Source organism: Mesoplodon mirus (genome assembly GCF_964341445.2).
Source record: "Mesoplodon mirus genome assembly, chromosome: 18".
Taxonomy (NCBI): domain Eukaryota; kingdom Metazoa; phylum Chordata; class Mammalia; order Artiodactyla; family Ziphiidae; genus Mesoplodon; species Mesoplodon mirus.
The window spans coordinates 41,697,580-41,713,213 of NC_138994.1; the positions used below are offsets into that span (position 1 = coordinate 41,697,580).

The window sequence follows — 15,634 nt, forward strand, 5'->3', positions numbered from 1 at the left end:
TTTCTCAGTTTCGTATCAATGACAACACGTGAAGGTGACACTATACAAAGCAGACAGAGGAAATCTAGTGGCCCCAGGTCATCTAGTTCAAGTACAATACTTCTCAGTCACCACTAAACATTTCAACTATTATATAACAGTAAAATAATTATTTGTAATTAAAAGGCTAAGCTGTTCCAAATTCTACAAACGGTGGCAACAGAGTTCATTACAGTTTTCTTTTTTTCCCATTGAGCTTCTGTTTTTTGAGCACCTATCATGGGCAGGGCAGGAGCGAGGCCCTGGCAATGCAACAAGCCAGGAAGATGGATGTGGTCCCAGGCCTCCTGGTGCCCACAGGCTGGTGAAGATTCAGACAAGCCAACAGGCATGACCACAGAGCGTGGGAGCATGTCAGAGGGGCGCAGTCGCGGAGGAACGCTGTGAGGGGTGTGAAGGGCTCCCGGCCGAGTGCCCACTCACACTGAGGTCAGAGGTGTGACCGAAGGCTGAGGAGGAGCTGGCCTGCGAACGGGGAAGCGGGGAGACGTGACCGCGAGAGGCAGGGCGACAGCAAGGACAAGGCCGCAGGGTGAGGGAGCGCCAGACAGACCTCCCCTCCTGAGGCATCTACGTGGCCCACTCCTACCAGAAACCAAATGAAATGATGGAATAAAAATGAAAACTGGAGAAAAACCTACATCAGCAATAAATTAGGTAAAGAGAGGATACTAAAACCCTCAAGAAATGTTTGTTAAATACAGTGCAGATGAGATGAAATTGAAGACAGTTGCTGAGAGCTGACTTATTACTTTCACTATCTGAATAGCAGAAAATTAGACTACCTTAATACCAAGTGGGAAGAAAATGGATAAATATGGGAAATAAAGGCTATCTGACGGGACCCTGTCTTCCTGGCTGGTGTGGAGAGTGAGGGGCCAGAAGCAGAGGCCAGGGTGGACCATGGCGACACGGACCCACTTCATGCAACAGCAGGACTGTCTGGAGGCAGCTGCATCACAGCTGGAGGGAGAGAAGGGCAGTCACACCAGAGAGAAAGCAGGGCCTGGCCCAGACGTACTCCTCACCAAGCCGAGGCAGAGATGAATCTGAGGACCTTAACCCGAAGAGCAAGCCCCGCACCAACACTGCCCCTACACAGCGGGTATGCCTGGCAGGCAGGGGCACTGGGGCAAAAGCTGGGCACAGACACATTGTGTGCTGAGCGGATGGCACAAGAAACCAGACTTGGGAAAAAGTAGGATGCTGGCTCTGTGGTTTCAAAAACACGTTGGAAAAACCTTTTCAGAGAAAAAGTTCCCTTGCTGGTTGCCTCTGTGTCTCCTTTGGGCCACAGGAATGTTTTACCAGTAATGGAAACTGAGAGCCTCTATCCTCAAGCTTAAAACGCAAGAGAAATCCAACAATACCATGTCAAACTGGGTGGTATGTTATCATGTGCTTTTGTATCTTAAGACAACACTACTTATTAAAAGAGAAGGTCATCAAAAACAGGGTAAGCACAGGGACACAAAAAGATATGCACAGAATCAGAATTTTTTTAAAAGTACAGAAAGCATTTACATTATGATCTTACTTTTGTTTAAAAAGCAAAAATATCTGAATGGCATGTATAGAAAAACATTCTAGAATACACCAAAATCATCAAAATGGTTATCATTTTGAGAGGGTAGACTTATAAGGAGATTCCATTCGTCTCATTTTTGCTTATCTATATTTTCTATTTGTTCTAAAAGTAAACACTTACTAATAAAAATACTGCTTTAACATTTAACAAGCATATAAATATTAAGGTATTTATTTCAAAATATACATTAAAATTAAAAAAATTAAAATTCTACTCAACTAATATTTTTATGAAAATGAGAAAAATCCTTTATGCAGTATCTGAGAGCTGATGATTACAGTACGTTGACTTAAAAACTACAAGCAATCTAAAATAAAATTGTATCCTCGATTCTTGGGGTTTTTTTTTCCTTTTAATAAAAAGCAGCATTCTAGGTTCTAGGGGAAAAAAATCTATACACTGACAGACTGTAGTTTATATCAGTTCCATGGACAGCCTAATCTATTGGTTCCAATAAACAATCTATTTTAGTGTTCTGGTCTCAGAAAATGTGTTGTAGCTTTTCAGCACAGACATTATTCAGGAAAAAATTTCTGCTTTTTATTGACACATATTAAGTATAAACTCAGCTGAGTCACCAAAGCTTCTTATGATCCTAATCCAAATAAAATTTCTTCACCCCAGTGTGGTCCTTGCAACAAACTCCAAAAACATATTGTAAATAGCTCAGCTGGCAAGAGAAACTCAAGGGAGACATATCATTACTTCTTTATAAACTCAGTCTTATTTCCTTTCACAGAAAAAAAAATATCTTAAATGGCATTATCTCCTGCAAACTTTGGCCCAGATCCTGGCATAAATGCCAAAGCATCATCCCACTGCCACCCTCCTATCCTACAAAGGAAATGTAAAGATGTCACTGTGTGGCTCTTCACTTAGTCTACAGTTAGTTATTCTCAGCGTATTACAGCTATAAACAGAAGGAGGCAAAGAAAGGAAGACGAGTTCTCTAAAAGTGATCACTGACTCCCAGGTATTTCTGTCTCAGCTATCGTTAGCTATAAACGAACTGCCCAAGATGTTAAGAGTCCAAAAGAAATCATTTATAGATACCAGGGATTTTCTTTAAAAAAAAAAATCCTGCTGACTCCAAGACATGTGTGAATTCAAGTAATAAAATAAACAGGGAGGTAAGAGGTCAAATAAGAGGGTTGGGGTCACCCAAAGGGTGCTGCCTCTTTAAATGGAATAAGCAGAGGAAATGACTTTAATTCAATTAGCTCATCCAGAAGCCTGGGGCATGGAATATATAAAATGCTCCGAGAAGAAATTTACTGCCCAGGGCTTTTCCATCTGTGGCTGCTGCTCTCTGCTCCCTCCCTGTACCTCGCCTGTGCACATCTCTCCTGTGTGGTCCAGAGCCCCCAGGTGGCTGCTCCCGTGCCAGTGGTGGCAAGGGCTGCTCTGGCTCACGGGAAGGAAGGGGCGAGCTCTCCCACATCCTCCAGGCCACTGGGGCTGGGCCTGGCCCTCTGCCTGTGCAACCCTTCCTTCACTTTCTCGAAGGGTGGTCCAGGACCACCTGCATCACATCATCTGCAGGCGTGCCAAAATGCAGAGCTTTGGGTCCGGTCCCAGGCCTCTGGGAGTTGATCTCAGGGGACAGCAGAAGCCCCGTTTGAACACACGTGCCACGTATGCTCCTTAGCAAACTGACACCTGGGGACCGGTAAGTCGACAAGCAAAATACAGCACAACATGTACCATTAAAGAAGGGATTTAGTCATTGCTTTAGATTTCAGACACCATGTTTTAAATACCAAACCCTGCATCTGGAATGCCTATTCAGATATACAGCAGTATAAGGTACAGAAAAGGAAAACCAACACATCTGGTATGAAGGGAAGGAAAATGTGCCCCCAGCACCCCCCAAATGATCCTAAGCCAGTTATCATCCTTTCCTATCTGTCCCTAAAGAAATAAGCATTATGAAAACAAACTTTGAGATGTTATTTTAAATTAATTATTTAAAGTACCTTGTTTGAGACTCTAAGAAGAAACATTGATAATTAGTTCCTGACTTTGCAGTCTGTCAACGCTGGCTTCCTGAGTGCCAAATAAAATAACTTCATAGCCGGGCATCTTAGGAGACCTCTACCATTTAAGTGTTGATCACTTCCTTTATGGACTGGCTTTCTTTTGGCTTCCATGACAAAGCCATTTCCTCTTTCCCTTCCTCTGACCATTTATTTCCTTAAAGACTCCATTATACACTCTGCCCAATCCTTAAAAGGGGACGTGCCCCAAAGTCCTGTCCTTGGCCTTCTGCTCTGGTCACTCTACACTTGACCTCTGGTAACCCTGCTCACCACCACGGCTTCACAGTCAACCCTACACTGAAGACCGCTTGCTTTTCTGGCCCAGTGGTCTAGCTGAGCTCCTGTCCTTCACAGCCAGTGCCCGCTGGACCTCTCCACCTGGATATGCCAGCAGCAACTCGAATTCTGTGTGTCCAAAACTGTTCTCCCCCAAACCTGGTTCTCCCTTCATTGTTCACATTCTTAAGTCTCAACACAACCATTCATCCAGTCTTCCACAGCAGAAGGCCCCAAGTTGTCCTAGAGCAGGGGCAGCAAACTCAAGTGCCTGCAGGAGCACCCAGGTGACGAAGTTATTTTTTTAATTTAAGGAACAAGTGTATAGGTCTTAACATGGTCTCTTCTACACAGTTTGCAGATGTCACCCCATTTAAAACTCAGTATTGACCTAGGAAGTAGGTATCGTTATTATCCCTACTTTACAGATGGGTAAACTGAGGCAAAGAGATGTATGGAACTTGCTCAAGGTCACTCAACCAGTGAGAGTGAGGATGTGAGGGCAGGGACTCCAGCCCAGAGGTCACTACTGTATGTTCTCTCTCAGAACTGGGCTAGGTGGAGGACAGCAAGGAGCACAGTGCCCAGGACCGGGGAAGGCTTGCTACATCTAACAGCAGTCAAGACTCCTTGCAAGTCCGTGTCCTAAACCTTCTACCTTATGGCCCCCAGCACTCCACCACATCTACCTGAGGTTCTGTTCATTCCACTTCCTTAACATTTCTCTCTCTCTCCGCCCCCTTTTCTCCTTAACTCAGCCCCAAGTCATTTCGCAGTTGACCACCACTGATGTGTTTGCCACCATCCTTGCCTCTCACTAGTCCATGCTCTATAGCTGGGGTCAGCAAACTTTTTCTCTAAAGGGCCAGACAGGAAATATTCCAGGCTTTCCAGGACATAAGTGTTCTGTGGCAATGACTCAATTCTGCTGAGGTAGCATGACACCAGCACAGAACCAACAGCTGTGGCTGTGTTCCAATAAAACTTTATTTACAAAATCAGACAAGATTTGCTCAACAGTGTAGTCACTAGCTTTCTTCGCAGACAAACACTCTACATTCCCACACATGTGGGACAATCCCAGAGTCCCTATAAGAAGCAAAGCACAGCAGTGAGCTGGGAGTCCCAGTGCCCGTGGGTTCACTGCCCATCAAACCCAGCAGTGCAGTCCTTTTTGTTTCCAGAACTGAAACAGAACACATTATCTTACTGCATCGTTACAGGGCAGTAGGTGTGAACACAGAAAAGACAAGGAAATAAGCAGGATAAATATTCTGTGTTAACTGCAAATAAAAGAGACTATTTTTAGTACAATATGTTTAGGGTAATACTATTTACTATTCTGCATAAACAGAATTCCAAAAATTTGATTTCAAATCCCAATTAAGTTGAAGAGAGGAAAAATACTAAGAGGGGACCTGTAGTTTCAAAACCATTCCTTTTGGGGCAATAACAAAATAAGCATTTTGTTTAACCAAAAAAAAAAAAAAAAAACACTCTCAAGTAAGAATCTGACTAGACTGGAAAAACAAAGTACCTGTGAGTTTGATTTTGGACAGCCGAGCCAAAATTCCTGGCAAATCATCCACACGCAGCTTCATCTCTTTCCACTGCTTTTCTTCTTTTGTCTCTGTTCCCACAGCTATAGAGCCTTCAATTACTGGGGTGGGTTCTAGTTCTATCGATTCTTTTTCATTTGGCTTTCTGGACAGAGACAGGCTTGGGGGTGAAAGAGGTCTCATCTCGTAAATTTCGGCTTTGGCCTCATCCAAAGATGCTTTTTCAAGGAAAGGAGATGCCACTGGTTCCGGCTTTGGTTTTATTTGCTGGCTGAAGCTTCTGTTCAGTTGTGTGACATACTGAATAAAAAAGGTACACGTTACTAGGAAACCAAGGCCCAAAATGCTCTTAAATGGTTGTTCAGTAGCTCCTTCCATCAGTCCAACTTGTAAAATACCTAAAAGATTTTCCTATACCTTTAAAAATACTCACTGAAGTAACTCATGTTAGAGTGTATTACATGGGAATCACTCTACTAAGAAATATGGAGAATACAATTAACTGGTTTTTCAAATTCTGCGGCTTAGAAAATCCTAGGAATTTTAAGTCCCTTGAAAGAAAGATAAATTTATTTCATATTCATCTCCCCCAGAATTTCCCTCCATGTAGTACCAGAAACTGGAGGTTTCATATTCCAAATACAAAGAAAAAGTTTTCTATAATCAAGAGCCAAGGCAACCTGCTGACTTTCCATGTTTCCAGGTGAACAGTGCAGGCGGACATACTTAGTGGGGGACACAACCCAGGGCTCAATGACCTTAGAGCAGTGGGTGTGGGGAAAGAATTGGATTTCAGAGTCAGATAATCTCTATTACTTACTAGCAAAAAGGAATAACTATGACTAATATCCTTGAGGCACTTCACAGTTTTATGTAACATATATCTTTAGAGTTTATCGAATACATATCTCATCCAATGTTCTCAAAAGTTGTTAAAAAAGATGGATCATTATTATTATCTCTTGCTTTAGTTTTCAGATGAGGAAACCAAGGCTCGGAAATAAACTGACAGAGACAAGAATCAACAACTAGTTACTTATAGATGCTCCTGGGACTTGGAGCAACCTATCCTGATAACCAGTTAAGCAATTTTTCATTACATCACAAAGACCTGAAATTACATATACTCATCTTAGAAAGGAGTTACAAACTCATGAATGAATTCAGAGTTCTGTTTACATAAAAAAAGGCATTAAACATATATGAGTTTCTGTTCTAAACATCCATTATCCTCGATCCCCAACTTTAAGTCTGAACATTTCTGGAAATTAAAATCTCTCATCAAAACAATGAGTTTCATTAAGATTTTAAAAGTTAAAGTGGGCATTTTAAGTTAAAAAAAAAAGGTGAGAGAAATGTCAAACAGGACTTCAGAGTATGAATTTGCTATTCTTTCCTGCTTGCACTGAAATCATGAGTTTTTAGCTGTCGTTTCTTCATCCTATGATCCTTTGCCATTTGAGAAAGTGGCAAATGTAAGTTACCACACTGCCGATACCACGAAGTCGACCTGGACAAAAGCCTACAAGAGGACTGAGCTATATTACCAACGCCCACTGTAAAATGCCCAGCAAATCACAAACTCAATTTGTTTGAATCTGCCCAGAAGGGCATGTGTTTAAAAGACTTTTGAATACACTGCTGATGTTAGAAAACAGGAAGGTCACACGGTTAAAGCAATTATTTCTGTATTACTGATGTATTCACAGAACTTTAAAGAATTTAAAAAGATGCATCATAACAGTTCAGCTTTTCCTAATTGTGGCCTAGTCAAAACATGCCAGCAGTTTTCAATCTTTTCCCAAACTTAATCAATAAATTCAAGATCATACTTTAAAACTCAGACACCAGAATTATTCTGGTTTCAGTTAAGCATAAACAGAACAAGGGATTAAAGTTGTGGATAAACTTCAGACCACATGAAATAAAAGTCCTTTTCAAAGAGACTTCTTAGAACTCTTCTTACAGTCCCCTCATAGAGGGAAAGTAAAGGCAGGGAGTACAAAGTGAGGATGGTCTTCTGAACGTACCATGTGCCTGAGGAAGTTAAAGTGCTGAAATGTAACCCACTGTTGATTGACGTTCCTGAGAAGATGCAGGAACCTACGAGGTGACTCCTGCAAGGCTCTCCTTTCTAGATACCAGAAACATCCTCCTACCCAGCCTGTAATAGAGAGGAAGGGGGAAAAAATGTTAAAATCGTTAATACTTCTCACCAAGTGATGACTGGACCTACCCAGAAGCAGAGCCCGCACCACAGTAAGAAACACATGAGTGATGGGTCAGAACTCTGAAATGACCTGATGCAGACCTGTGAATGAACGGTACTGAACAGCCCTGCTCACTGTTTAAGTGAGTGTAATTCTCCAGCAGGGCTAGGGAACTTTTTCATCTCAGGATCATTAGGCTTTTATTATATCAAATGCTGAAATGACCAAACCATAGATCTTTTTAAGAATAAAATATAAGGCTTCCCTGGTGGCTCAGTGGTTAAGAATCCACCTGCCAATGCAGGGGACACGGGTTCGATCCCTGGTTCAGGAAGATCCCACATGCCACGGAGCAACTAAGCCCATGTGCTACAACTACTGAGCCAGCACTCCAGGGCCTGCGAGCCACAACTCCTGAGCTCATGAGCCACAACTCCCGAAGCCTGGGCGCCTAGAGCCTGTGCTCTGCAATGAGAAGCCACCGCAATGAGAAGCCCGCACACCGCAACGAAGAGTAGATCCCGCTCGCCGCAACTGGAGAAAGCCCACGCACAGCAACAAAGACCCAATGCAGCAAAAAATAAATTAATTAAATAAATTAATTAAAATTTTTTAAGTTAAAAAAAGAATAAAATATAAAACAATCAGTTGAGTCACTTTTTACAAAGTATAAAATAAGAAGCAGAATTTTTCACAATAAATAACAGTAAACTGGAAGATATGTTTCAGATTAATATTTTGGCGATGTCAGGTAAGCCAAGGAAAAGGGAGAGGAAATAGCTCTCAATAAAGTATGAGTCTATGAACCTAGTTAGGAAGAAGCTATTTTTGTTGTATCCGAATTTGGCTTTTAATCATTTCTCTCTAAACCTTCTCTCAAACATCAACAAATCCAATGCTTCCATGTAAGGCCTCATCCTGGGCAAGCCTTCAACAGGACCACAGCACAGACACCACCCACCCCCCTTTCTTTTAAGTCTCTCCTTCCATGGCTTCCATGACCCTAAGGACCCCTGGTTCTCCGCCACCCACAACTTATCACTTCTTGGGTTCCCGCGGTGGCTCCTCTTGCTGTGTCAGCCACGTGAAGGCAGTTGTGTCGCTGCTGTTCTGAGCACTACATACTGTCCCTGAACAAATGTAATTCCACGGTAATTGTTCATCTTCAACCCATTTCTAGAGTCACTACGCCTCTTTCCATCTGCTGAGTATCTCCACGTGGATGGGTTCTAGTACATCTCTGAGAACGTTACTCTCACCCTTATCTCTACTCTGTTCCCTACTGCTGATAGAACCATCACCTACTTGAGATTCCAGGACCACCTTGAACTCTTCCTTCATCACCTACTTGAGATTCCAGGACCACCTTGAACTCTTCCTTCATCACCTAATAATCATCAACTCCAGTCAACTCTGAAACACTGGTCAAATCTGTCCACTTCTTTCCCTGCCGCTGAGAGATACAGACCGTTGTCATCTCACACTTGGGACTACGGTACAGGCGTGGGATTCAAGCCACTTGCCCTGACTTCGGTTAACTCTCTTTCCTCTCCAACCCAAGTCCCATAGAGCCAACGGTTTCCTTCTGAAGCCCGGAATACACATCACCTGCCCAAACCTGTACCTATGGCTCGCTGTCTCGTGCTCTGCACTGCACGCGCCACCATTCCAGCTCGTGCATCTTTGCTGACGCTGCTTCCTTGCTGGCACGGTCCTGCCTCCACCCGCTGCCTGTAAAATGTCGAAGTCTCCTTCAACTACTCTATCACTTCACACTCTTTTTGTATGGCACTTCTTTCTTTCTTTCTTTTTTAAGATTTTTTTTGATGTGACCATTTTTAAAGTCTTTATTGAATATGTTACAATATTGCCTCTGTTTTATGTGTTGGCTCTTTGGCCAAGAGGCATGTGGGATCTTAGCTCCCCGACCAGGGATGGAACCCACACCCCCTGCATTGGAAGGCGGAGTCCCAACCACTGGACCGTCGGGGAAGTCCCTTGTGGCACTTCTTAATGCAAATATTTCCATTTGTTTCTGCATCATATTTTTCAGTTCCTCAGGGGTTCCTCAGTTTCCTCACCTCTGTTACAACAGCTAGCAGAGTGCCTTCCATATAAGAATGAGATGATGTCTGATGACTGGGTCACCCACATCGCTCACCTGGACTGTGGGAAGGAGAGCTATCACCACCCCTCAGTAAACATGGCAATTATCTCAGACTGGAGATAAGTCCCTTCTTCACTGGAATCATATTCTCAACCCTCAGGTAAGTATGAAATGTTTATTTTCCACATACATGAATATGTGTTGTCTGTATATGGGTACAGGAAGGAACGGTACTGTTGAAATCAGGCCACTTATTGAAATTTCCTTTGAATTCAGTCCTCTGATAGTAAAGGTCTGTTATCTATTTATTTGATGCTGTGTGTTTTTCATTTTTTGCCTTGACATTGTTCTTTGGGATAATACAATTTGAATATTAAAAGAGTATGTCGAGGGCTTCCCTGGTGGCGCAGTGGTTGGGAGTCCGCCTGCCGATGCAGGGGGCGCAGGTTCATGCCCCGGTCCGGGAGGATCCCGCGTGCCGCGGAGCAGCTGGGCCCGTGAGCCATGGCCGCTGGGCCTGCGCGTCCGAAGCCTGTGCTCCGCAGCGGGAGAGGCTGCAGCAGTGAGGGGCCTGCGTACCGCAAAAAAAAAAAAAAAAAAAAAAAGATTATGTCGAGAAGGCATCAAGTTTTCTTGTTCTGGGCCTTAATTTCAAAATTAGTTTTGAGTTCCATTGGTCCAATGAGAAATGCATGTTCCTGTGAGGAAAAGAACCACTTTGGAAAATATCTCTCAAGATTATGTGGGTTAAAACCGAGATTTTATGGGGGGGGGGAAACAGCTAGGAAACTGTACTTTTAAATGATGAAAAAACCACTTCATTTAGGCAAAACACGTCATATCTCTATGAATCAGTGCCCAGAAATTTAAAGACATTTGGTCCCATGTAAACAACTGTAGGTTTGAAGATACACATGGCTTATAATAGATGCATTAAAAATCTGGAAACATATGATCATATCCACTATTCACCATCAACACTGAGCCATGATTGTAGGGCTTTTAAAATGAAGTGCACATGACTTCCCTGGTGGTGCAGTGGCTAAGAATCTGCCTGCCAATGCAGGGCACACGGGTTCGAGCCCTGGTCCGGGAAGATCCCACATGCCACGGAGCAACAAAGCCTGTGCGCCACAACTACTGAGCCCGCGTGTCACAACTACTGAAGCCCGCACGCCTTAGAGCCTGTGCTCCGCAACAAGAGAAGCCACCGCAATGAGAAGCCCGCACACTGCAACGAAGAGTAGCCCCCGCTCACTACAACTAGAGAAAGCCCGTGCGCAGCAACGAAGACCCAACGCAGCCAAAAATAAATAAATAAATAAATAAATTTATTTTTTTTAAAAATGAAGTGCACAGATAAGAAGCTGAAAGGTCCTGAAAAGTTTTTAATGGCTATAAAATTCTTTGAAGCTTTAGAAGAACAGTCAGGCATGACCACTAGATACCTGATACAGTCCCTATATACCCTTCCGCCACCTTCCCCCCATGCTGCTTCCATATCAAGCTCTTACAGTGGATCTTCCAAGTGGATCATAGCAGGTTGCACAGACCACTTACTAGCAGATCTTTTGGCAATTATGTTCATAGCTTCAGGAAGCTTAGCTGTCTGTTAATTCCCCCCATACCTGCATCAAAAAGACGGGTCCAGGGCTTCCCTGGTGGCACAGTGGTTGGGAGTTCGCCTGCCGATGCAGGGGACGCGGGTTCGTGCCCCGGTCCGGAAAGATCCCACGTGCCGCGGAGCGGCTGGGCCCGTGAGCCATGGCCGCTGGGCCTGCGCGTCCGGAGCCTGTGCTCCGCAACGGGAGAGGCCACAGCAGTGAGAGGCCCACGTACAGCAAAAAAAAAAAAAAAAAAAAAAAAAAAAAAAAAAGACGGGTCCAGCAACAAACCATGTGGACCATATGCAGCCCACTTACTGAACTGGGGAATTCTAAGTAGTCAGGCAGACTTGTCCTATAGGAAGCTGAAAATACAGAACTGAAAGGCAGAAAAGCAGCCAATCTTGAGGAATGCACACTGGAAAAACCTCCCTACAGAGGTGATGATTCAAGCACTAAGAAAGGATGAGCTCTCTGAGAATGAGTGTCTAGGGTAGGGATCAAACATGCACAGTCGGGGATGGGAGAAGGCAACAAAGAAATTCAAAAAGAACTACAGACCCTTTAAATAAAATATATCATTATGGAAAATCCCAGTCATACGCAATAGCAGAAGAACACAATGAGCCCCCAGCTTCAACAACTACCAAACCTCTGCCAATCTTGTTTCATCTATACACACTCCCACTTCTCACCCTGCTGCCCTCCTTTTGAACCAGAAGAGACCTTTGAGATCATCTAGTTGAACTGCCTCATTTTATAGGCCCAAAGGGAGTCCACCGCCAACATGGGCCACCAGCAACACATTCGTCACCCATGAGTTATCATCCTAAACTACAGGGGAGAGGGGGGCAAAACAGTTCCCAACCTCCAGTTTAATAACTCCATCAGGAGAAATTTCATTCATTCACACGTAATTATTCAGCACCAACAATGTACCCCTGGTACTGTGTCGGGCACTGGGGACACAGAGGTGAACCAGAGAGATACTGTCCCTGCCTGCACAAGGTTCAATCTTCTAGTTCGGAGAAACACGTAATACACCGGTTATAAACAAACAACTACAGACTGTGCTAACCATCATGAAAGAAACAGGGTGATGCAAGAAGAGAGGGGCGGGGGGCTCCCCTTAGATAGGGTGGTCAGGCCTCTCTAAACAGGTAACATTTGAGCTGAGACCGAGCCAAGGGGCAGGCAAGTGCATCCCACTTTCAACATATAGCTGTGACAGGTCCTTGGCGTAGAGGGATTATATCAGGGATCACGCTAATGGAGAAAGACAAAAGTCTGGGGGTCAGGGGGTGGTTATGGCCCGCTGTCCGAGGTGGTCATCATCTTTATCATCGCCATCATGACGCTTTATCCTGGAACAAGGCTTCCGGGTTGGGGGGTGGGGGAGAAAAGCACTTGCCCGGTCCTTACAAGCGGGACGTACGAGTAACTTACAAATGGCTAGGACCTAAGACTCTAATAAGCCAAGAGGCTCGTGGAGCCCCCAGGTTCTACTCCGTCCTGTCTCCCGCAGCCTCCAGTCTCTGAAAACTGAAAGAAGCACCAGACATCGCGCCCACCACCCTGGGGGGAGGAGGAGATGGAGACGGTGCAGACCACCGGGGCCCCAGTGCAAGACTAGACCCTAGCTCCGTGGCCTCTTCACGTCAGGCTACTCCAAAAGTCACTTCCCGCACTGGTGCCCCGCCGACCTCGCCAAGGGCTCCCAAGGTTGCAGGCAGGCGGAACCACGGCGTCACACGTGGCAAAGAAAAGAAAATTCCCCCAGAGTGGTGGCCGAGAACGGGCACAGTACCTGTCATGACGCGCGAAGAGAGAGTATGCGGGGATGCGGCCATCACGCACGAGTCCGGCGGCCCCCCGGGGTCCCCGCGTCCTCTCTCCTCACCGGCTGCTGGGTGCCGCCATCTTCTTTCCCCGCCCCCCGTGAGACAAGCGGGAGCTTCCGGTTCGTCACTTCCGGCGGGCGGGACGCGGAAGTGGTGGCCTGTGGCCTGAGGGGCGTTGAGTGGCCGCTCGGCCGGAGCGCGCTGGACCTAGGGCCCGGGAACTGAGGTACCTTCGCGGGGCGCGAGGAGCGCTGGGCGGCAGAGGCTTCCGAGGAAAGGCCGCGCGCGACGGCGGACTCGCGCCTCCCGCCCCGAGGCCGGCATCCCTGGCCGGACACGAGGGGCCTGGCGCTTGGGCAGGGCCGGCCTCGGGCTGCTTGCGGGCCGCTTGCAGTTAACTCCGGGATCCTTTTGGGCCGCCGAGGCGCCGGGAGGAAATGGTTCTGGGGACTGTGCCCCCAGCTTCCAGCCCCATCAGTTACAGCTTTACCATATTCGCTGTCAGATGCGGGGAGCGACGCACGCGGGCTCCTGGCCCCTGAGCCACGCCGAGGAGTCGTCAGGAGCATCTCGGGACGAGGAAGGTGCGTGCAGAGTTTAAGATTCCGGGCTCTGGAGTGACCTCTGTATTCCTGGCTCCACCTCCCGGTCTCCTGACCTTTTGAGCAAATGACCTAAGTCCCCTGAACCTCGGTTATGTCGCTGTGCGACAGGGATCATAATAGCATATGTCCCATAAGATGGTTGAGAGAATTAAATGATGTCTCTGCAGTGGGTACCCAGCCAGACTCATGTCACGGCCAAGAACTGATAAGTTATCATTCGTGTCTGATTAAGAGGGCAGGTTTCAGCGCTCCTCCTTTTTTCCGGTTTTGGTGTTGGAGTTCCGCAACTAACAGTGCACTGAAGGAAAAAGATTCGGCTTTTGAAAGAGAAGAAATAGGTAACTGGGTTCTAGGAGGGTAATTTGTCTGTCTTCAATGATAAGGTGATAGGTGGTCATGTGGGTCATCTCGGCTAACATTACCGGGCACGGGGGTACCGAAAAGAATGAGACCCCCTGTCTGTGTGAGAGCTGACACGGTACCAGTGGGGCGAGAGGGGTTGTCAGTTAGCAAGGTCAGTGTGATGGGGCTGATGTAGAAAGTGCTGCAGAAACCCAGGTGAGGTAGCAGTTCTGTGTGGTTGGTCAGCGAAGGCTTCGGAGATTTAAACTTGGTACTCACTTGGAGGAGCAGTGGATTTTTCCTGCGTACAAGGAAGGGAAAGGATATTCCCTGAAGAGGTAAACAGCGTTAAATACTACGTTAAAAGTTCTCAAAACGCCTTGTAATTTTCCATGTGCTTTTTAGAAACGTTCGGTGTTGACATCCACAGGAAAAGATAACTTTTTTTTTTTTTTTTTTTTGCGGTACGTGGGCCTCTCAATGCCGTGGCCTCTCTTATTGCGGAGCACAAGCTCCGGACGCGCAGGCTCAGCGGCCGTGGCTCGCGGGCCCAGCCGCTCCGCGGCATGCGGGATCCTCCCGGACCGGGGCACGAACCCGTGTCCCCTGCACCGGCAGGCGTACTCTCAACCACTGCGCCACCAGGGAAGCCCCAGGGTAACCTCTTTTGAATAACAAGTTAAGGCTCAAAGAGTTTTATCTGCCCAAAGTCACCTAGCTGCTGAGTTCCAGACCAATACCAGAACCCCTGATACCTGTTACCACGTGATTTCCACCGTGCCTTACGGCCTTATTCACCCAAGCGTCTTGAAGAGTCACAGCCTCTGTGATTTGTAAAACACAGAGAATTTCAACCTTGGCTGCCTGTCAGCATCACCCGTAGGGCTTTAAAAATTACAGATGCCTGAGCCGCCTCCAGACCTATTAAATTAGAAAGGGTGGGGAATAGATGGAACGGACGTAATTTTCTTTTTAAAGCATATCATAGGTGGGCTTCCCTGGTGGCGCAGTGGTTGAGAGTCCGCCTGCCGGTGCAGGGGACGCGGGTTCGTGCCCCGGTCCGGGAAGATCCCACATGCCGCGGAGCGGCTGGGCCCGTGAGCCATGGCCGCTGAGCCTGCGCGTCCGGAGCCTGTGCTCCGCAACGGGAGAGGCCACAGCAGTGAGAGGCCCGCGTACGGCAAAAAAAAAGAAAAAAATAATAATGTTATCACGATTTACCTAGATAATGGCTTAGCACTCAGTTAAAAACCAAGTTGCCCTCAACTCCCACTTTGTCCTATAGTGGATTTGCTTCAGAATTTGAAAGCAGAATCTCAAAGTTTCTCCTTGGAGAGTCTGTACAGAATCCAATCTGCATTTTATTCCGTCTGATGTGACTTCTGAGTGGATGCTAACTCTCTCAAAGCCTTGATGAATTTACT

At 46.1% G+C, this 15,634-nt stretch overlaps 2 protein-coding genes across 6 annotated transcripts in view; one reads left to right on the plus strand and one right to left on the minus strand.

Annotated features, from left to right (window-relative positions):
• The window catches only part of COX10 (cytochrome c oxidase assembly factor heme A:farnesyltransferase COX10), a 110,618-nt gene extending 97,299 nt beyond the window's left edge, over positions 1-13,319 (minus strand). For both annotated transcript variants that reach the window (XM_082603322.1, XM_082603323.1), the window contains exons 1-3: positions 13,230-13,319; positions 7,532-7,665; positions 5,480-5,801 (exon numbers count right to left, since the gene is read on the minus strand). In XM_082603322.1, the coding sequence (XP_082459448.1) occupies positions 5,480-5,801; positions 7,532-7,665; positions 13,230-13,272 (499 nt within the window). In that variant the 5' untranslated portion in view covers positions 13,273-13,319. The remainder of the gene's footprint in view (positions 1-5,479; positions 5,802-7,531; positions 7,666-13,229) is intronic.
• A 62-nt stretch (positions 13,320-13,381) lies between these two features.
• Positions 13,382-15,634, plus strand: part of LOC309793093 (uncharacterized protein) — a 48,504-nt gene continuing 46,251 nt past the window's right edge. For 2 of the 4 annotated variants that reach the window (XR_014291876.1, XM_082603331.1), the window contains exons 1-2: positions 13,382-13,489; positions 13,769-13,847. Coding sequence is in view for 2 of the 4 variants with exons in the window: in XM_082603331.1 (XP_082459457.1) it covers positions 13,769-13,847 (79 nt within the window). In the remaining 2 variants the exon portion in view is untranslated. The remainder of the gene's footprint in view (positions 13,490-13,768; positions 13,848-15,634) is intronic. The other 2 variants (XM_082603332.1, XR_014291877.1) reach the window with 2 other exon arrangements.